Source organism: Ischnura elegans, chromosome 7, assembly GCF_921293095.1.
Source record: "Ischnura elegans chromosome 7, ioIscEleg1.1, whole genome shotgun sequence".
NCBI lineage: Eukaryota > Metazoa > Arthropoda > Insecta > Odonata > Coenagrionidae > Ischnura > Ischnura elegans.
The window spans coordinates 106,598,081-106,620,666 of record NC_060252.1 but is presented as its reverse complement, the minus strand read 5'-3'; the positions used below and the strand labels follow the sequence as shown (position 1 = coordinate 106,620,666).

The 22,586-nt window shown below is 39.2% G+C and overlaps 2 protein-coding genes across 2 annotated transcripts in view; one reads left to right on the top strand and one right to left on the bottom strand.

The window, feature by feature from the left end:
• The window catches only part of LOC124162722 (tyrosine-protein kinase Btk29A), a 185,817-nt gene extending 177,804 nt beyond the window's left edge, over positions 1–8,013 (bottom strand). Inside the window, exons 1-2 of the mRNA XM_046539336.1 lie at positions 7,849–8,013; positions 7,398–7,580 (exon numbers count right to left, since the gene is read on the bottom strand). Of these exons, the coding sequence (XP_046395292.1) occupies positions 7,398–7,580; positions 7,849–7,857 (192 nt within the window). The 5' untranslated portion in view covers positions 7,858–8,013. The remainder of the gene's footprint in view (positions 1–7,397; positions 7,581–7,848) is intronic.
• Positions 8,014–8,089: 76 nt separating this feature from the next.
• On the top strand, positions 8,090–11,255 carry LOC124162723 (mediator of RNA polymerase II transcription subunit 7). The gene is made up of 3 exons (XM_046539339.1): positions 8,090–8,444; positions 8,635–8,925; positions 9,806–11,255. The coding sequence occupies exons 1-3, from the start codon at positions 8,256–8,258 to the stop codon at positions 9,983–9,985; spliced, it is 660 nt and encodes a 219-aa protein (XP_046395295.1). The 5' UTR covers positions 8,090–8,255; the 3' UTR covers positions 9,986–11,255.
• Positions 11,256–22,586: the final 11,331 nt, after the last annotated feature.

Here is a 22,586-nt window from a genome sequence, read left to right as displayed (position 1 = left end):
TAGAAGTAAAGAAACAATTCATCAGATGCTACATATGGAGTGTGTTTCTCTATGGAAGCGAGGCTTGACGGTGACAGCAGAGAAGTCAAGAGTGGAAGCATTCGAAATTTCGAAATGTGGTGCTACCGAAGAATGATGAAGATAAAATTGATTGAGCGTGTAAGTAACGAGGAAGTGCTAAGAAGAGTGGGAGAAAAGAGATACCTAAAAACCTTAAGCAGAAGGCGGGACAACTAATTAGTTGGCCACATTTTGAGGCACGATGGTCTGATGAAGACAATCGTTGAAGGACAAGTGGAAGGCAAAAAGGGCAAGGGACGGCCCCGAATGAGTGATATAGGACAGGTTATAAAGGATGTAAAAGAGAAGAAATATGAAGCTATGAAAAGATTAGCGGATAGGAGAGAGAAATGGAGAGTTGCATCAAACCAATCCTAGGATTGTTGACTAATGATGACGAATTAATAACCTCCTTAATGTAATGCGTGCTTTTCCGATTCGTAAGAATCGACAAAAGATAAACACTACCGGCAACTCCCACACCACCCAAACATTAATCCCCACTTTCCTCCTCCCCCTTTAACTCCCATGCCCATTCCGTACGTTAGGGAAACACGACAAACGCGGTAGATCAGTACGGCGGACGCATCGGTAAACAGGCTCCTGCCAACTTCAACAGGGTAGTCTCCCTCATCAAAGAAAATGAAAGGCATTGATTGCGATTCGTTACCCACCATTAGTGTATTCAAAATATAAAAATCATTTGGTTTTGGAAATCCCAGTTTAGACGAATGTTAATGGCCAATTTTAACCTCATTTGAAAAAGGCCAGATTGGCGCCCATGCGATGCCACTCCACGTGACGTCGCAGGGACCTAGATGCTATACGAGTAGATAGGAGTTTTACATCGTCTTAGATTGCCAATGCATGTAGGTAAAATTATGTTTTTTTTTATTACAAGATGCAGCACACAGGTAATATTGGATGAAGCTTTTGTGCACTATGCGTCCTGCTGTCATACATTTTCTATACATACTACAAAAATCCTGCCACTGAAGTAGCAAACCATTTATCGTTATGTTACATTTCTGACAATTTACATCATGGTGTTGCATATGTTATGCATTTTTTAAAGCTGAAAATCAGGTTGCTCTGGTTCTAGAATGACTTAAAATATAGGCATGAATTTAAGACCAATCACCATTTATTTAAACCAACAATAAGTGCTGTAACTGGTCCCGATTGGCTGTTACATTGTAGGGAGTTTCGGAATGGTCAGAAGAGCAGCCAGTCGATTTTTTTGCGTTTGGGATTTCCTGTTTGTTTTGGTGCCTGTATTTAGAATGAGTGTGTGTGACGCAGGTTTTCCCAACTCCATGGCCCTGACTGTTTCCCCCACCCCAAATTTGTGGAAGTCAAATAAGAGACCTTCCCCATCCCTCCACTCCCAGATATCATTCACGGCACTGCCCTAGGATACCCAACCTCCAAGAAAAGAAGATAAGAAAGGTGTATAATGTTCCGTCCATCCCTCCCCCTAAAAATACCCACTACGTGCATTGTTTGGAGGAAGATGGTGGGAATACGGTGGACAGATAGAGTTCGGAATGAGCAAGTGTTAAATAGGATAGATGAGAAAAGAACATTGATGGACTAAATGAATCAAAGGAAGGGTAACTGGCCGATGAGAGGGAATGGAATTTTGGAAGTAGCTTTGGAAGGAATGGTGGAAGGGGTCAGAAGAAGGGGAAGGAGAAGGCTGAAGTTCTTTGACAACATAAAAATTGGAAGATGTGGAGACTTCAAGGGGATGGCCGGAGACAGAAGGGAATGGAGACAGCATTGGCGCGGGGGACCTGCCGACGGGCAGAACACCACAAGATGATGATGACGTGCATTGTTTGAGTGATGAAAGTGGCACACCTCCCCATAAATATCCCCCGGTCCCTCCTTCCCTAGAAAGAAGGCATAATTCCGTGTCCGTTGGGCACAAAAAAACAGAAAAAAGCAGTACAGGCAGAGGAGGGAACTGGGCAAAGAAACTCTGGCTGCAACGTACAAGGAGAGGTGCTGGAAGTACAAGTGGTGGACTGGAAAGATTTTGGCAGGAGAGGTGGATCCAAAGTTAGAAAAGGACTCAGGCTTGATTGGAAGATGAGGGATAAATCAGCTGGTGCCAGGAGGAATAGGTCACCCCCCTCCATACACTTGTTACCCACTTCTGGGCATCATCCTACCCCCAACATATGAAGAAGTCCCAAAAGTTAACAGAAATTTTGAAGAAATTGTCCAATTACCAGGGAAGTGAAAGACCTAAAGGAATAATTTCCACATTGTTCGTCCAAATCTGGCCATTTCTCCCTTTACATTTTGTTTAATCAAAGTTAAAGAAGATTACTTTTCGTGTGAGGTGTTATTTCCCAACCAGTGTTTTCCATTTTCCCTCCCCTCTTTATCCTCTACGCTTCCTTGTGTGCATGTGTGAGGGTGCATTTAGATTGAAGTAGAAATTTCGTTATCATTGTATTATTAGTTGTTCCCTGTCAAGAAGGGATGAAGATGAACTCTTGAGGAAATGGACAATCATTCTTTGTGCTGTCAGTCAATGCTTTATCCCTGAAAATTATTTCTGTTTTAGCATTCAAAAACCTTTCGTGCCGATTATACAAATAATTCCACAAGAGTTTAGCTTTCAAATGGGCATTTTTGCAGAACAAAGATACATGCCACTGTGTAATTTTTCTATGATTTTTTTGTCTGTTTAAATTTCATTCCATGCTCCATGCTCCCATCGAAATTGTAACTTAATTCCTCAGGCTATTCTTCACGACCCACGCCAACATTTCCAAAGAAACCAAATCCCCAATTCCTTTTCCCAACTCATAAGAGAGTCCCCTGACGGCAGGATAAGCAAATGGCACATTCAGTTCATCTGACTTGTATTTACGACTACATACTTTGTTTATGTGCGGTTCCGATTATTATGTTGATTTTGACCTCTTGCTTATCTTGGATTTTTCACTGATGGGATACGGGTATCTAGCGATTTGATCATTGGATTTTTCTTCCTCGTAGAAATATCCTCTAAAATCGCTGGCATAGTAATGGTTTTCCTGGTTTCGCTAGTGGTAGGACCCGCCCGTCTTTGTGACGGTGTGGGATTCCTCGTCCCTTCCTTCCTTATCCCTTCCCAGGAGGCGTCATTGGGCGCCTATTGCAGCGGCGCCTCCTTCCTTTTTCCTTCCTGTCCTCCCTCTTATGCGGTGCAAAGGTGATAAGCTTCTGCTTCAGACTTCGGCCCAGGAGAGTAACCTTGCAACCCCACCATAGGGTTTCGTATCCACTGATGGGATATGGGCAAGGTTCTTAGAGTAAGTCTAAGAACCTTGGGATATGGGTAGCTAAAGGAAGGAACAGAGGAAAAGGGATGGGTAAATGAAGGATCTGAAGGAAAGGCACTGAATATGTGAACTGCGAGAATAGTCCATGCAGTGAGAGCGTCAAAATCGGGAGATCATGGTCCAATTTTTGCTGTTTTAATGCAGTTCCGTTCGGGTTGTCCAATGAAGAGCAGGGGTCAAATGAGGAGAGTTAATGGCCAAACAAAGCAAAGGTCTAACTGTTGGAAAAAAATTTCAAGACAAACAAGAGGTCAAAATTAAAAAAAGATTCGAGCAGACGTACAGAAGCAATACGCCTACACAAGCTAGATGTCAACTAAATGTGTCGCTTTCAATTCCTACCACCTGGTGAAAATAATACGGTGAATAATGAAGGAATAATGAGAATTAAGCGGCCCTTTCCTGTGTTTAAATTGGTTTATATAATGTGCCCAAGGTTGAAATCATGGTCCTGTAACATGAACCATGGTTGAAATAATGAGAAAAAACAAACGAAAATGCTAAATGCGCAATTAAAAATATTCGAAAACTAGTAGAATAAATGTAACGTGTAACCACCTATTTGTGGATCTTGTCCATGTGAATGTACAAGAATCTGTACAGAAAACAATTTTTAAAAATGTACAGAATGTTGTACATTCTAATGTACCGTGTAACCAGGCCTTAAGAGTTGTATTTAACTTATTTTCCTATCTCGTGCATACTTTGTTATTCTCCGACCCGTGACATTACTGGATATTTGGGATTTCTGACCAATTCTGGTGAACTAAATAATCGATGCGATGGTGGTTGGCGTAACATGGTGAAACTCCTTCATGATGCACAAAGGTTAAGAAAAGACTTCGCTGTTACAAAAGCTAGTTTATAATCACTTAATTTTAGTCTTATTCCAGAAGCGGGAGTTTAAGTGGGAGGATTGGTATTTTAATCGCCAGATGAGGACCCAGTGAGGGTACTTAGAAGGATACCACCACCGGGGCAAGGAACCAAGTATGTACCACTTAACTTATTCACCCAGTGGAGGGGTGTGGTGGAGGAGGAAAAAGGAAAGAAGCACCACGGCAATAAGGAGTCCACCGATGCCTCCATGGTTAGAGTGGTTGGAAGAAAGGGGATACGGAAACCCCAATGCTGTCATTCGGGCAGCGTGGGCCACTACTGGCAAAACCATAATGTAATGTTTCCACGGAAAGGAAAGATTTTCCTATGGAGGGGAAAAACCCCACGATTTTCTGAAGATGGTATTTTAATCATTGAGTTTTGCTCATGCTCACGCATTGATTCACCATTGTATACACTAGTAGACACCTTGGGTGAACATTCTGAACAATTAGCCAAGAGTACTTAGCCTGCCTATTTGATTATTTTGCTGACTCAATATCCACCAAAGATAAGTTCAATTTGTGTGAAAGAATTGAAGGATTTTAATGAGCGATGGTGATGTTTGAATCCAAAATGCCTGGTCTCTTCAGCACCAATACCATAGTGGATAAGACTTTTAGGATGTGTTCACTGCATGAAGGAACAATTTGTCTCCTATGACTTCTTCAGCACTCACTTTGAATTTCAAAATTCCTGTATAATATCCACCTATACACAGTTTCATCCTTCAGTCAGATTTCTAATTACTCTATGCATAATTTATGCATAAAAATGTAAACTTTTAACATCCTGAAGAATGTAAGCTTATAACAGGATTACTGCTAGTAATTGGCTGCCATAATCACCTTCTACAAGATATGTACTCAACATTCATTTCTTGATCCAGTTCAGATTTGTGATAACTTACTTCAGACATTAATTAATTATCATGATGATCTATCTATCCATTATCACCTTGTCAACACTTTTTTTTGTTATTTTTGACAAAATTTATATTTGAGTCAATTCCAAATGTATATTAACTTGAAACATCTTTTCAAGTAGCAAATTTCATACGCTAGCAATACACTCTAATAATGGTACAATTTTAGGAGCTATGAAACACAGTGTACTTACCTAGATGTACTTTTGTACATTACATGAAGAACGAAAGGGATTACAAAAATCACCACCGACATTTTTTTCGTGAATGCAATTTTACAGTTATCTATTTCAGGCCTTTTAATCTATCTAACTTGAATTTGAATAACTTTGTAATTGAGGTGACAGTCATTTTAAAAAATTCTCCAAAATTGCCCCTCCCTCGTTATGGATGATCTCGTAGATCTGTCTGATCATTTTATATTTTTATCCAGAGCCTAGTTTTGATATTAGAGTGCTTTTACCATACCATATAAAAGTATCAGAGTACATCTTGCCAATTAAATTTTTACTTTAGAAATATATTAAAATTTATTTGACACATTTTTTGACCCTCCACTGATTAGTTACTCAATGCTAGACTACTAGAATGCTCAACGACTACAGGGCTTTTATGCTTATCAAGATTCAAACTTTACTGCCTTTTCCTGATTTTTGTAAGACAAGTTCAGATACATACTTTACTCACTTTTCATAGGTTTATTTTTTAAAGAATCAAAACAAACAACTACATCACTATCCAATTACACCACGTGGCTCATACTTCTCTCACCTTTAAGTCGACAGTAAACAACAACGCCACTACATTGCAGACGACATAGGCTCTGAGGGCAGCAAGAAAAGGCTCTCCAGAGTTTCCTAACTCCTCACAAGAGGAAGCTTCACCACAAGTAATCAATTGCAAATATTAACACCAATGTTTTGGCCAATAATTCTTGTGCAGAATGCATTGTTAAAAAAATGTACAGGCTGTTGCAATTTTTAACCAACATTTCTCAGGGTTTTTACAAACCTCAAAAATTTAGTGACAGTTACAGGTTTTTAACGCCAGCACAAACCCTGTAATATGAGATTTATAAGACATCTGGGCAATTTTGAAGAACGAACAATTAACAAGTCGACATGCTTTCAATTAATAACCACCCTCTATGTAGAAACCAGACAATGTTAATTTACATTGGTTTCAATTAGTAATCATCCATGTGAATTGTCTTTCAATAGCTTCCGAAGGTGGAACCTATGAAAAAGTGCACAGCAGCGGGACTAGGATGAAGAATGACATTTAAGACCTCATGTTCAGGGAGCATTTTTTAAAATGTCTCTCCACATAAAAACCCAGCATATATGAATAAATGAAAAGCGTTAACTCACCCCTAAAATTATAACGAACTCCTGACCCTAACTATGACCGAGCATAAGCACAAAGAGGACTTCTGCACAGAATATACACTTGGCAAGTTTATCAGCAGTGGTGAGAGACCCTCAGGACACATTACGAAAGGTATCCTCGGTAAATTGAATGCAAATAACAGTACTTCCTCGTTCAGAAAAGGTGTGAAGTCACCAACATCCTACTAGAGGTTGACTAATAGAAAGCCTTGTGTTTTCGGACAGGTGCTCAACCAGGACTGGCAAAATTTCTATGATTAAAAAGTCATGGGGATGAGAGAAGGTACTCATGACTTACGTTGCGTTGAACGGCCTCATCACCTCTACCTTCTTCGTTATCATTAAATGTACAATACTAGCGCCACATGACAGGATCACCATACGATCTTACTTTCACACAAAAAAAGCTTCAAAAACTCATAATCTTGAGGAAAACCAAAGCAAATAAACAAGCGATATCAAATTTTTGCGTTGAATTACCATACAATAGCGCTCGACCTTCTATAAGGTTGAGTATTTATATGAGACGGCAACGCAAAACAAACGTTTACGGGACGCCCTTTTACGTTCGAAGCACAAATTGTCAGTCCCAGCAAACAGAATAAAATTGTTTTCTTCGCATTAATGGAGAACATTTGAATACTTATGAAAAATGTATTAACAAAACTACTTCATAATTTCAAATTCTCTCCATTCAGGAAATTTTTATAGTGGCATTCGAAATTAGGCAAGGCTTAAAATTAATTTGAGATGCGCATTAATTTCAACCCTTCAGGTTCAGATATTTAAAAAATCGGAACTTACTTCTCCTTCGCTGTCATAGTAGATGAGGAAGAACTTCGTCAAAACAAACCACCGCTGTTTGTAGTTGATGGGGGTAAATCGCTTCTTATTTTGAGATCTTTTGATCATGAGACCTTGTTTGAGTACTTCATCATTTCCATCTTTTCCTGCCATGTTTCCAATCTTTTCCTTCACGAGATGAACCTAGACAAATAATTTAGACACATCAATGCACATTACCAAATTACGACTCCTAAGGAAATGAGACACATTTATCGTAGTCATTACACATAAATACACCGATTAAAAGCGCGTGGCACAGATATTTCAACAGTTATTGCTCGAAAGACCCGGAAATATTTGCAAGCATTGGTTCAATCAAGAGGAAATAAGTACGTCATTAGCTTGATGCCCAGACAGATTGCTACTTTTCCAGAATTTCAGTGTGCATTATAAGTGACAGTTGGCTTACCACATGCATATTAACTTTGTCAGGAGATACAGCGATGCCATAATAAGAAAATCATTCCTAATTTGTAATGCCTCATTGTTTTTATAGACTTCACTTCACACACTACATCCCGACATGACGTAAGTGGGACGGATTATTCCCATTCATTTGATGTTGCTAGTGTTTTTAAGGTCGCTTTAGTTCTGGTTATGGCCGGGAGATGGAAGAGATAGTGGAAGTTTTGAATATCGAAATCCGCAGAATATTTGGAAAAACAGAAGCCGGGAGAGCGTTTTCTGTTTTGTGTGCGTGTACTGCAGTAATAGTTCGCTTTATCTTCATAGGATTTTACTCTTCACCTGTGAGCGTATTCATAACAGTAGAGGTATAGGAATGTCTTATTTTATCAGTTAGCGAATCACGTATCCATGGCCTCAGAACCGAGCCAAGTTAGCTCTCTTCCCCTTCCTCCAGTTCAGTATATCAATCAGTATACTGATGAAAACATTCGTAGGGGTAGAGCTCCTCGCCCACCTCCTTTAATTCATGACACTTATTCTATGTTTGGTAACTCATTCAATGCTGACGACACAATAATCAGACCTTTGGAAAGCCAGGTGAGTAATATTTGAGGTAAAAGTCACTCGATGAACTACTCCTCAAGAAGGATGGATGTTACAAATTTCTCTTGACACAAATTTCAATGGCTTTTTATTGTATATACTCCTGTACCACATTCGAATTTTCTACTCTCTAAAATGAAAAAATAATGTTTTTGCGCTCTCCCAACGTTCTTCTACTACCTAGGGCATTAAGAGGCTTTATCCACTGCATTTCGATCGCCGTCGGGAACTGCGGAAGCTCAATCATTCGCTTCTGGTGAATTTCTTGGACCTGCTTGATCTCTTAGTTCAATGCCCCGAGTCGCCTAGACGAGGTGAAAAGGTGGAAGATTTAAGTCTACTTTTCATTCATATTCATCATTTGCTCAATGAATTCCGGCCTCATCAAGCGAGGGAAACCCTTCGAGTAATGATGGAGCTGCAAAAACGGCAAAGAACTGAAACAGCTTTAAGATTCCAAAAGCATTTAGACAAGGTGCGTATGAATTTTTTGTTATCATTTGTGAACCACTTCGTTGGTATATAATGTCAAACAAATGCTTGTATATTTGTAAGACTATTTCACAACGTTTAACAAAGTATTCCTTATTCATTTTTCATCCACTCAATCAACATAGAATTAGAACTGCAATAATCTTCTGTTAATTTAATATCTACTAAGGTCATTACTTTTGTCATGCTTGTTCTCTCAATCATTATTTGACTTTGGTCTTAATTAAAAGTACATTCTATTTTCTGCCAATGTGGGCCTCTCCAAATGATTTTCGCACAAAGTGACACGTAATTACCATAAATCATCGACCAAACCGTGGTCTTAATTATATGATGGTGTCTGGAAGCAGTATTCTCATTGTTGTATGCAATGAATTAAGTTGGTTTTCCAATGTGCATTTAATTTTAAAATTAACATAGTACTTTGCAGAAGTTAACATCCCCTCTACCAAGAGTGGAAAATTAAGGCTGTAATATTATATTTTCTTATTTTATTTGAACATATCCCCCTTTTAAAAACCATAGGAGTCCTGATACTTTGCTGTATCATATTTTGATGGTTTTTATGATGTTTCCTGTCTTATGAGCATATGGGAGTGTACATTCGACTCTGTATTGAACTGTTAATTTGTCTGTAAGCTTGAGTAATCTTAACATGTAAGCTGAAACATAATAATTCTGAAAATATACCAGCGGAAGTGTGTGTATTAAATGTTGTGTTCTAACGATCCTTAGTGAACTCTTTTAAGTCACTGCCACTGAATATTAACTCATATTATTTTGTTATACTACCTGATATTGAGTAAGGAAATTGGAAATAGAATGTTTTGAGGAATTTTAAAATTTCGTCTTTCTTCTGACAGGTTATGGAGATTCTGAGACAAGCTTTACAAATGCTGCCTGATACTGCAGAGTTGGACTCTAATCTAATTGTACCCACTGAAGCATTTGAGAATATGGACTGCTCCAACCAAGATGACAGTGCAAATGAAGCATGTAGTGGGCTTGATCGACTCATGTGCGACATCATCGATGCATTATAGTGATCTCCTCTTTAGTTTTACTTTGTGACTGATGGAACACCTAGGTTGTGAAGGCCATTCAGTGAATCACTGCATTTCATTAGTGTGTTAGTACCTTGAATTTCAATCACAATTACTTCGTTGTCATTTCCCTTTCCTTCAGCTGATAATTCAATTGTTTCTCATTAAACCCTTTTGGTACCATGTAGCATATTTGTATACCACCTGTGGTAATTCAAGTGAAAAATCCTTAGTGTCCTGAATGTATCATCCTTGAAGTTATCCTTTGGTATCTTTAGTTTCAATTTGGAATAAGAATTAGTAGTGTAAGAGTTGAAAACTATGGTCCTCATTTTTAGCTGTGAATTTTTCATGGCTTGTTATAACCGTCATAACTTTAAATGTAGTAAATGGTGTTGAATACTCGGGAATTTCGATCATATACCAAAAATGAAAAATCAGTAGTAATACGAATTAATTTAAATAGGTAATTGTTATGTAATCACCAGTTAGTAACAAGAAATGTGTTCATGTGTAGGTGTTCTTACATAACTCGCTAAAGTTTTTCATCCTGCACGGTGATTCAAAATCCTAGCCTGAATGTTTCATGATTGCAAAATTAAATTTTTAGGCAAGAAAATACCAAATCTACCAAAATGGGAGGAATCAAAGTGATCCAAGTGATTATCTCAGGGTTCTTTTATGTTCAACTTAAAAGAAGTGATAGTTGTTTGAGTCTTCTCACTTGATGACATCAATGGAATAACCATAAAAATGAGTGGTTTCGTACTCTTCCATCACTTACATTTTCAGTCTCAAGGAGAGTTTTAGAGGTGACAGAGACATCTAGTGAAAACAAAATTGTAGGTGAAAGCCCTGTATGTACCTTAGGTGCAGCAGTTTTTGCTGAAAAGCACCTTGAAGGTTTGGTGTCTTTCATATGTGTTCAGAATCCTTCAAGTGAATGGCAAGTATGGCCAGTTTTCCTTGTGGAAGTCACTAAAGTGTGGTTGCAGCAACTCTGTCTGATCTGTGTGTATGTACTTTGATTTGGTTTTCTCCTGTAAGTTTTCTGGAGGAATATGTCTCATCGGAACTGGCAGAGTAACAACAGGACAATGCATTGTTGATAATTTATCATATATCTGCCACTCTTGTTTGGAAAGAATCCATTATGTATTGTAATCTCTCAGCCTATTGATGTGCATGTCTGTTTTTTTTATCCTTAAGTTATGGATATACAATAAAAAGAATGTTTGAACATGGTTGTTCAGGCAGCATTTCTTATTAATTTGGTTGAATATTGACTTCTCAGATCATTCAATGTAGAGATCAATCTCTAAACATGTATGTAAGAGAGCCTCTACTGCAGGAATTCCCTTTTCTCCAGTACAATTCATGTTCAACTATAACAAATTCCAATGCAGGGGCGGATCCAGGATTTCTTTCTGGGGGGGAGGGATCCGCCTATGTTCCAATGTGTGCACTAGATCTGTATATTTTGTCTCAAAGTCATGAGTCATTTCACTCATATTAAATTGTGCCCTAAAAGAGATACTAGAAGAATCAATATCTTAAATGGTGCAAGTATGAAGGGAAAGTCAGTCACAACAAAATTTTAGTAGTGGCATGGTGAGGAGACAGTGTAAATGGGTGAGAAATGGTGAAATTAGGGAGACAATGTATGGTATGTGATGATAATCTTGGGAGTAGGGATTTTAGGCTCGGAAATAGAGCTCTTGAAAGTGGCTCTTAGGCCAAGAATTTGGTGAACATAAAAAAAATTCTGTCCGAGCTTATTAAGAACTTAGGTAAGATAGGAACTAGTCTGAAGGATATGCATACAAAGAGGGGCCTTGGCTTCATAATTAATTGAAGACTTTGATTTCGAATACGAAAAAAGAAGAACTATCCCCTCCCATTTATAGTCTCTAGTACCTCCTCACCACCTAAGCTGGCAATGGCAGACAGCCATCATATTCGAGTACACAGCATTGAATCATTTTGGCCACCGAGGCTCACTTTCTGCAAGCATTACAATGCAAAAACCTTTGATTCCATTTTATAACCTAAATAGATGCTGTAAGAGGCGGATGTCGTCTTCCTTACCTCATTTCCTTTCCCATCCAAACTCAGCGATAACTCCTTTCCTTTCGGCTCCCACGATTCCCCCAACCCCAACATGAAGTGCTCCTATGGCCACGTAAGGTAAGACATCTTTCTTAAGAATGTGAGCCACTACGCACCGGAGAGAATAACAGAAAATGCTTACCAGAGGGAGACGACAGTTCGCGGGGTTAGTCGACGTGTGTATTCAAACAAAGGAAGAATAAAGTGTGCTTTCTCCGACATGTGACTTCTCCCTTCTTCTGCACGACTTTATTTATACTCCTGTGGATGACGAGGATGAGAGCGCCTGGCAACTTATAATGCCATGTCAAAAAAAATCATACCATCTGGTCTTATGGCAAGATGTTTTCATGGCCTTTTCCTCTCACTGGTAACCAAGTGCAACCAAAAGTTTCTTAAACGCCTTCAATGACTTGCAACTCAACACTTGACCATTGGCAAATCTTAGACGTCAACCGCTTAAACTTGCATCTACCTAATTATTCCAACACTTCTCTCACTATTTCCCCTGGGTACAAGTTGAATGCCAACAGTGGAAGAGGACAGCCTCAGCCAGTGCCTGCCTACGATGATTCCTCATTAGCTACCTAGTATACATGCACCCTAAATACCCAACCTACACCAAATATCTTAAAAAAATCTCATGTTAGCTTTGCTCAGTTCACTCAAGAGTCAAAATTTAGTAAGCAAGCAGACACATTATATTTCATATGCTGTTCTACTTAAGTCTTAGTTACTACCATCCTATGTCACAGGTTGACTCTTCCTCACCAAAACTGAACTGATCATCATCCAAGAAGTCATTATCCCTCACATCTATTATCTATGAATTATTCTCAGCAACAGTTTGCCACATGCAGCATTAGGCCATCAGTCCCATATACGATCCCTATCATCAATCAGATTTCAATCTAATGCAACTGGTAACAACATTACAGATGGTCTAACATGGCCTCTGTTCTGAATGATTTTTATCTTTCCCAACCAGCATCTGGCAATCCTTGTCCTAAAACTAATCCATAAACTTCTCAAGCAAGGAACTCTTCATTCTGTATCCCTGAGCTGATTGAGAATTACAGAACATCATCCAAAAGCTCGGAAAAAAATTCACATCAAGCCTGGATGGTATTCCATCCTTTGTAATCAAAAAATCTTTTAATGCATCTTCATTTACTTCACTTGATTAACGAGTCTATCAGGCTTGGTGAGTACCCTTCCCCGCTCAAAATAGCCTATAAAGGCGAAGGCGACAAACATCGAATGAGTTCTTACTGCCCTATCTCTCATCTAAATGAATTTAAGCAAGATTTTTGAAATTATTTTCTATAATTGCCTAGTATCACACTTGGAAAAATAAAATCTGTTATCAACTTCACAGCATTTCCCTGTGGTGTGACCCGCTGATGGGTCATACCAGACTTCCACCCTGTGCGATGGCAACTTCAGTTTTTCTTCATTTTGCAGCTGTCACCATTTAGACAAATGAGAAGTTAAACACAACTTGGTTTGTCGATACTATCAGTGGCACAGCGAGAGGGGTTTTGGGGGATAAAACCCCCCCCCAGAGCTCAGACACATTTTAAAGTTTAATCCATTTTACTTAATTGGATTGATATTACTAATAGAATAGTGTAAGGATTAATAAAATATCCCTCAGAAAGCCGTAAAACTCACCATTTTGAAACATTTATTGTAAAATTCCACAATTTACTAATCTCGCACCTACCGCTTATCCTGGTGGGTATTCCTACCCCCACACACCCCTGTATTAGATGCACCTTAACCCTCCCCCAGCCTTAATTCCTAGCTGCGCCCCTGAATACTATTGCCATGTTCTGTGATCAGAAGCTAAGTGTGACCCATGCGGACTGAGGAACACCATGCAAAATGGCCGATAATCTGCATATTGGCCCACCACTACAAGGGTGCAGTGGCGCAGCGAGGGTGGGGTTTTGGGGGATAAAACCCCCCCTAGAGCTCAGAGAAATTTTTAATTATAATCCATTTTACTTAATTGTATTGATATTACTAATAGAATAGTGTAAGGATTAATAAAATATCACACAAGAAGCCGTAAAACTGCCCATTTTCAACAATTTATCTTAAAATTCCACAATTTATTAATCTAGCACCTACTGCTTATCCTGGTAGATATACTACACCCCACACACCCTTGTATTAGTTTCACCTAAAACCCCCCCAGCCATAATTCCTAGCTGTGCCCCTGCAAGGGTGAACCCAGGATCATAACTACAGGGGGGGCAAGCCAAGTTGTGACATTTTAGCATGGATAAGGTGAATGAAGCCAACATTTAAAAAGAAAATTATAACAGTCTTATTAGTTTATGAGATTATTTCCTTGAAAAAATAGTTTCATTTTAGTTACATATCTTACACAGTTGGATCCGCATTTAAGGTTTTCGCATTGAATGTTTTTCTGCATTTAGTGTTTATTTTTTGGGCTCCCGATTCATTCCCTATGCGATCAATATAAAAATTATCCTCATTTAGCGTTTCCGCATTCTGCATTTTTCCGCATTTAAGGTCATAAAAATTTTTTACCGCACGAGATATATTTGCCCGATTAAATGTTTTTTCATTATGGTTGATTGAAATAATTGTCAAAATCTTTGAATTTCTGCTCAACAACATGATAATTCTCATGAAATTTTAGCTAGAGTCGATTGAATCTACCTAGGAATGCTTTTTCATGAGCATTCTCTCGCGAATGTGACGCTGGGACCTTCAACTTGCAAGCCGGGTTATTTGTCTTCCATTGATGTTTCACTCCCCTTCTTATCCAAACATTTTTTGTTTCAAATTCGATCTAATGGAGTTAAGTCATCCCTTAATAACCTGTAGTGACCTTATCTTTCACTTAATGAACTTGACTTCGGTGATTACGTGATGACTGATGACACAAGTAATTTGATATTCTCAGAGGGCCGCTACTATAATGATATTCTGGGAATGTTTTTCATCGATGGCTTAAGCAACTTTCATCTCTAATCTCTACAGGAAGTGCATTGTTTGGTCAGTATTTATCCAGTCCACTATTTTTCCTTCAAAAGAGGAGGCCCTATATTATTACCGCGGTTGACCCGAAGATTCTTTCTATAATCCATTCCAAGGTCAGTTTCTATGGATGAACTGTGATAGGACCAAGGAAGTTCTTCCCCTGACATGATGGTGGGTGAGAGCATTCTTTCTCTGTGAAAAAACATCATATTACATGGTATTTAGATATCCCAGAGCCCATTCGTGACATGCGGATGGCTATAATCGATGTCGATTCAAAGATCTGCTACTATTTACATGTCAAAAGAGAGTGGCAGAGTTTTGACGACTGTGTCACAGTCCATGACTCTACATAAATTGCTCACTCTGGAAAATAAACCACTGAATAATCATGGCAAAATCGATGAGCATGGAAAAATACGAAAATCCAGCAGGAATTCCTTGGTGCTTGACTTCAATGCCGTAACTCTGACGAAATTGCCAACTCCCTAGGGAGTGACAATTTTTCATATTAGCTCCAGTTCTAGTAAAAATTAAACCTTTTCGCTGTACATATAAGTGTTAAAATCAGTTTAAAACCCTAAATTTTCTCGCCTTTTTTTTAATTACCCCCTACACACCCCTGGTTTTGGACCCCCCAAATGGCATTCCTCGCTACTACACTGTGTGGCACCTTTTAGTGACTAAAAAATATATTATTTATTGAAAGAAAGCCATTCCAATCATAACAGACCCTAAAACCTGAAAAAAATGGCTGGTCCTCATTTAGCGCTTTAAAATTTAGTCCACCCTGAAAAACGTAAAATCAGGATTCTACTGTATTAATAAATATCATTTTCAGTGGGTTTAAAGAAAATTTGTTGAACACTTTCATTTCAATTCAGTACTCATTTTGCTTAAAGACTTTTGCGATTTTTGCTTCTAGAGGGGGGGGGGGGGGCAGTTCCCCCCCTCCTGCCCCTCCATGGGTACGCCCATGCACCACTAATGATCCGTGAAAATCCGTTGTTGTTCAACTTAATGTTACATACATACATTTCATTAGCTACACCAAACCATCCTCTGGCATCATTTCAGAATGGAGTTTTACCATTGAAGTTGAAAGTAAAATATGGGGTTGGCAGCACCTGGCTGGTGATACGAGTTGGCTACACCTAACATGCTCCATTCTAACATTCAGGTTGCAAAAACACAAATGTAGTAGCCCTAGTATCAGCAGTGCCAAATTCTTAAGGCACTGTCCTAGGAGGGCCTCAACATATAGGTCTTCCAGCATAGTACTCAGCTGCTGTGGGCCCGAATAGGGTGGTTTCCTATTATTTTTTGCCTAATTTGAAAGATTATTACTCCTGGAGTACGTATTTCACACTTTTAGATATTTAAATGATGATATCTATTTTTCGCAATTAAAAATCGTGAGCACAAAAACGCGATGGCTAAGTATGAATGCTGGGAAAATCCTGTGTGATGTCATTCTGGTTCCCGCTGCCGCAGGTGAGGTGACCTTGGGGCGAGGCTTTGAGTGCTGATACGATGCAGGCTGCTAGCAGGTAGCGCTTGGCTTAAATGATTATTAATACTAGAGATGTGCGAATAGTATCCGCGAATACTCGAATACCTCGAATACTAGAAAGTATTCGATATTCGAGATTTCGAATAGTTATGCGAAAAGTACCGCCTCGAATACCTCGAATACTTTGAATTTCGCGTCATACACTGTCGCACGCACGTCGTTGGTAGTGACTCGGAAAAATGTAGAGAACTGTAGTCATTTAGTGCTCGCAGCGCCGTTTTACGCAAGTTGACGAATTGCATCAAATTCGTGGATTTTAGCGTTCGTGGATTCGTGGAAGTGTTCGACGAGGGGAACCGAAAATAGTCGGGTGAAAAAATCCGAAAATCCCCGATTCCCCCCACCAGGAGAAACTCAGTGCCGTGGGATAGCAACCTTAGGGCATTTCCCACGATCCTCTATCCCCCTCCATTCAGCACTCGCCTCAACCACTCTGACGCTTTCCTCTTCTCCGAAATCAAACAAAAGGTCCCAGCTCGCGCAGGGATCGCATTACGAAGACCCCTGCTTCGAAAAAAATATCGAGTTACGAGAACAATAAAAACGTGTTTCACACTCTCCCCCCTTTTCTCACCCACTGACCTTTTTCTGGCTACCTGCTTCGAAGTTCCCCATTTCTGGAGGTCAACTGCTGTGTGAGTACCGTGGGATACCTACATTAGCGCATTTCCCAAGGTCCGGTATCCCTCTCCATTCAGCACTAGCCCCCCCTCTGAAGCTTTCCTCTTCTTCAAAATAAAAAAAAGGTCACAGCTCGCGCAGGGATCATATTACGAAGACCTTAGCTTCGAAAAAATACGCGAGAACAATAGAAACGTGTTTCGGGCCCTCCCTTTCCTCCCCCACTGACCTTTTTTTTCCTACCAGCTTCGAAGTTCCCCATTTCTGTGGAGGTCAACCGCTGCATGAGTCATCTATTAGCACAAAGGGTGTCTAAGAATGACTTTCGTCAATTGATGTTACACCTTTATTGAATTGAAATATTAGTAATGTGCGCGTAATTTCAAAAAGAATAAGACCAAACACGACGTATTTCTGAGTTTATTTAAGCATTTTACGCAAAGAAATAAATGTCATAACACGACAGAGACTTAGCATTCTGGCAAAACTCGATATGAGCAGCAGAGCTTCTTGGAAGTTGATGCGGTATTTTTTTCCGAAAACATATATCAAGTTACAATTTATGAGTGGTGCTATAAATCTTTATTGTTACGATCACAGACAAAAGGATATTTTCTCAGAATATTTGGTTTCTCCCTGATAGCAATTCCAATTCATCTTCTTATCTCGTGAGAACTCCCAAAGATGGACTGAAAATAATTGAAGAAAATCCGGTGGAAAAGAGCTTGTATTTTGCAAAATGCCTCAGATTGTCAGCTAGCACTTGGCAGCAGGAGTGGGGGTAAAGCGATGTTAGTTGAATTAATTATATGCCCAATTGTTTCCATAAAATTAAATTATTCATTAATCAGCTAAATTCCTGTTCGAATCATTTTAAGGAAATCAAAATTACTCCCCAAAATCTTGTGTTGCCTGCTGCATAGGCAACCGAGTCAAACATTCCAGCATTCATCATTTAGTATTCTAGGTATTCGAAATTCGAGGTATTCGAATATTCGAGCAATGTTTTAATATTCGAATTCGAGAAATCTGCTATTCGACCCATCTCTAATTAATACCTTATCAAACTATGAAAACTTTCCGACATAAGCCAGTTTTAATAGGCGATTATTAAGACACGTTTCCCTGAGCTCTGTGCCTCATGCGTGCATTGGTAATCTCAGACGATGTAAAACTCCTATCCACATACTCATATAGAAACTAGGTCCCTGTGACGTCACGTGGAGTGGCATCGCATGGGCACCAATCTGGCCTTTTTCAAAAGAGGATAAAATTGATCATTGCCATTCACCTAAACTGGTATTTAGCATTAGGGCAGATTTCCAGGTTCCCTCCGCATTGTCAGTCACTGTGATGGCGATGTTTCTTCAGCCTGGTCTGAGGACGCCTACAGCACAGTAGGTGAACCATCACCATCAAAATGACATTAATTAAACCTGGAAATCTGCCCTACTGCAAACCTGAATGCAGGGAGAACCTACATAAGAAAATCACTGCTGATAGATAGAAAGGAAAGGCCTTTGTCAGAAGTGTCAGTTTATAATCATCACAAGCACTCTACCTTTTGAATGAAGAAATGTTTGAATTGACACATAATATAATAGGCCACTCCATATGTATATCCATTGAAGTATCACATGATTTTACATGGTAGCTACTTCAGTTACCTTATGTATGAAGAATTAAAATTGGGCAAAAACCAAAAAGCCACTATCTACGCAGTTTCTCATTGAATTTATTCAAGGTTATGAAGGTAGAAGCAAGGTTTGCAGATTTTCAAAAAATGAAATGAACTTACATAAATGCCCAGGAAGGAGTCTGCATTGGTGTCACCAGCAATCATTAATGGAAAAAAACAGCACCATCACAGCATGGCATCCAAAAACTCTTAAGGATTTTCTATTAGAAGACAGCAAAAAACTGATAGAGAATGGAGACATCTTCCGAACTACATGAAAGCTAATAAAACCATTGCTCCAGAATGGGTCTTTGAGCAATATGTAAAGCAATCCTGATTTGGTCTTGTTTTTAATTGAAATTAGGTATTTGAGCTGGAATGCCTTAAGAAATTAAAACATGAATAAACCGAAAGTTGTTTGAAAATAGTCATTGTGCACCAACCAAGATTACAGCCTTGGTTGGCAGAGTAGTAAGTGACCGCAGGGATTTACCACAGCCTCTTAACAGGGAAACCACAAACCTCACTCACACAAACAGGCTAAACTGCTGGGAGAATGAGCACCAAAGCAGCATTGTCAGGATAAGTTAACCCTTTCAATGCTGTGAGCGTGATTTTTCTTCCTCCCGGTCATGCACTTTCGCCGAAGCACTTTGATTGAAGGGTCCCTAATCCAGGACCCTTTCCTCGACGAGCTCACCCTCACCAGCCCCTCTCTTCGAACCTCCGAGCGGGGAGACTCCATCCTCAAAAGTGACCGCTCTGACTGCATTCTATGAAAATCTATCAATCAATCCGATCATCAAAAAATGATTGTTTCCATCGCACTCCTGCCAATCAAGAAATCAAATACGTCTTTGAACCGTGTTTCTGCGATGAGAAATAACGATTTTGTTAACTTTGCTAAAATGGCCAATTTCCAGTGGTCTGCAGCCACATTTTTAGCAAAGTTAAAAAATCGTTATTTTTCATCGCAGAAACACGGTTCAAAGATGTATTTGATTTCTTGATTGGCAGGAGTGCGATTCAAACAATCATTTATTGATAATCGGATTGATTGGTTGATTTTCAAAATTGCCGTCAGAGCGGTCACTTTTCAGGAGGGAGGCCCCCCCCACTCGGAGGGTCCAAGAGACGGGCCAGCGAGGGTGAGCTCGTCGAGGGAAGTGTCCCGGATTTGCGACCTTACAAGAGTGTACCACGCCCATCCTGGAAGTACCTGCTCCATGGACCAACGAAACGTATTTTAACCTTTTTGCCGCGTGTGAGGAGAAGGTTTTCGGAGATTGAACAGCAGTGGAAGGGTTAATAGTGATGCATTGATGGAAAAATCTTCATAAAACCATCTGCTCTTACCCCAACTTAACTTCCATATTTATCCTGTAAATGCCCTTGCCGGTTCATTACTTTGACTCTGAATTGTTGTGAAGATTTTTCCTCCAATGTGTTCAAAGAACCTCATGGAGGTTTAAATAGCATTATTCACAATTAACTTGTCTCAATTTGCGACGCGACCTCACTCTTTTGGAGATTTTTCTCCTGGAAGTTTTGCTTCCCACTCAAGAGACTGTTGGGTCCCTCATGTTACGTGCTCCTTCCCTGCAAATCAAGGCACCAATCTTGATCAGTCCAAAACGAAGAGTTTCAAAAATTAAAGCTTTTGCAGCAATTTAAATTTCTAATTCATTTAAAATATCCGATACTCACCAAAAAAAGGCACCATCACCTTCCTCATGCAATAAGAAAGTAGACATATTTCACTCATGCTTGTCGTCTTTTCGAAGTTAGAGGTGATAGTTATGACTGAAACAGTATCTCATCAAACTCACAGCTGTCCTTGACTTTAAGGAAAAACCCTCGTCATTAACGATTCATTGGTGATTAATGGTACCTAGTCGCTCCTAAAATAGTCTGTCAAAAAACAGTGCATCTTCGAATGATATTGTACTCAGTTTCTTGATCTACTGTACATCATCTATCCCTTTCTCATTGTCACAGCCTAAAAAGCAATCTCAAAGATAACTGTCTGCAGGAGAGGTGCTCTGTAAACGATTGGCTGGAGCAGGATTCCCTGATGTAAACAGTAGTTTACATATGCAGAGGCAATTGAATTTCTTATACAGTGGAACTTGATTATAACGGCATCGGCTGTAACGTCAACTCGGGTTTAATGTCAAATTTTATACAGACCAGCCAAAATTGAACATTTTATGTTACACGAAAACCCGTTTATATCGTCAACAAATATTGCGACGCTCTGGTATAGCATCAAACATTTTGCGATTCTTAGGTTGCAATAGTGGTAGTGTGATTGTATTATGTCCCAAAGTTCATAGAAACCGTATATCGAAACATCAAAAGCAAAAACAGGTCACAAGGTGGACTTTGAGCTGGTGACGGGATGCAACTCTTGTTTAATTGGTGTCTGGAGGGAGTGGGGGGCTGTCCCGCATACCTGGGTCTTATCCCTTCCCACCCCTACATTCTACAAGGTTACTGACACAGGCACACTGTATTGTTCGTTTCGTTAGTTATGGTAAATCATCAGTCACATCACTACCTACCTCCGCGTGAGCATTGCGTATGTTGACAGTTGTTTTACACGTCGTTAGTTGTGTTTTGTTTGTGCAATGTCAAGTTGTGGTGTCAAACGGAATGTGCTTCCTATCAAGGAAAAAGTGCGGGTGATCAGAGCGATGGAAAGTGGAAGAAAAATCGCTGAAGTGTGTCCTGAGTTTGGTCTGGTAAATTCTACAGTAGATTCAACTTTAAAAGACTAAATTTTAACCACGTTTATGGAAGACAGAGAAAACGTTAAAAAATAAGAAAGTGCATACATAGTGATGTGGATGAGGCGTTGCTGAAATGGTATAAGCAATGCCGTAGAGGCAAAATTCCTATTGCACTCAGCGCGCTTCAAGATGTTTGTTGCACAGCGGAGAGAATTTTTATTTCTGAAAGGACCGTTCAAAAGATCACAGATTTTTTTCGACAGAAAAGTAAGATTTTTATTAGGCTATAAAATATTTAATTGTGAATATCATTTTTTTATTAATGTTTTTTTATTATACATATTCCAATGTACGAGTTGATTCCAATGAACAGTGTTGTATATAGCAGAACATTTGCGTCTTTACTTTGTCCTTTCACTCAGATTTAAGGCTGCTTTTTTTATAGTGTCACTCGGATACATATAACGTTAAAAATCTTCTGGTCCCTTTGATGACGTTATAACTAAGTTCCACTGTATATGCATACACATGGGAGGCATTTACCATAATATCATTGAGCTACCATGCAATTGAAATTTATCAGTTTTGTGTCGTTTCACAAACTTTTAATAACCGACAGCCTGTCAGGGTTGATCAACTGCTCTACAGTCATTATCAGCCTGATAATCCTGGGTTTGCTTATTACAAAATCTACAAAAATCACAAAGCCTATTGCTTCAATATTATTTTAAATGGAGTTTCGCCAAGTAGTGGTAACCACAGTGAAATCTACCATGCTAAGTTTATAAACGCCATGTATTAGTTGAATCTACATATAAAAATGAGAAGGAAGATTATAACTGTATTTATAAAGAGCCTAAACAAAAAATA

Bases quoted from the DNA above. Each gene is read 5' to 3' on its own strand.
- LOC124162723 (XM_046539339.1), top strand. From the start codon at position 8,256: ATGGCCTCAGAACCGAGCCAAGTTAGCTCTCTTCCCCTTCCTCCAGTT. The intron at 8,445-8,634 runs GTGAGTAATATT...TCTACTACCTAG, and splicing joins TCAGACCTTTGGAAAGCCAG to GGCATTAAGAGGCTTTATCC. The intron at 8,926-9,805 runs GTGCGTATGAAT...TTCTTCTGACAG, and splicing joins TCCAAAAGCATTTAGACAAG to GTTATGGAGATTCTGAGACA.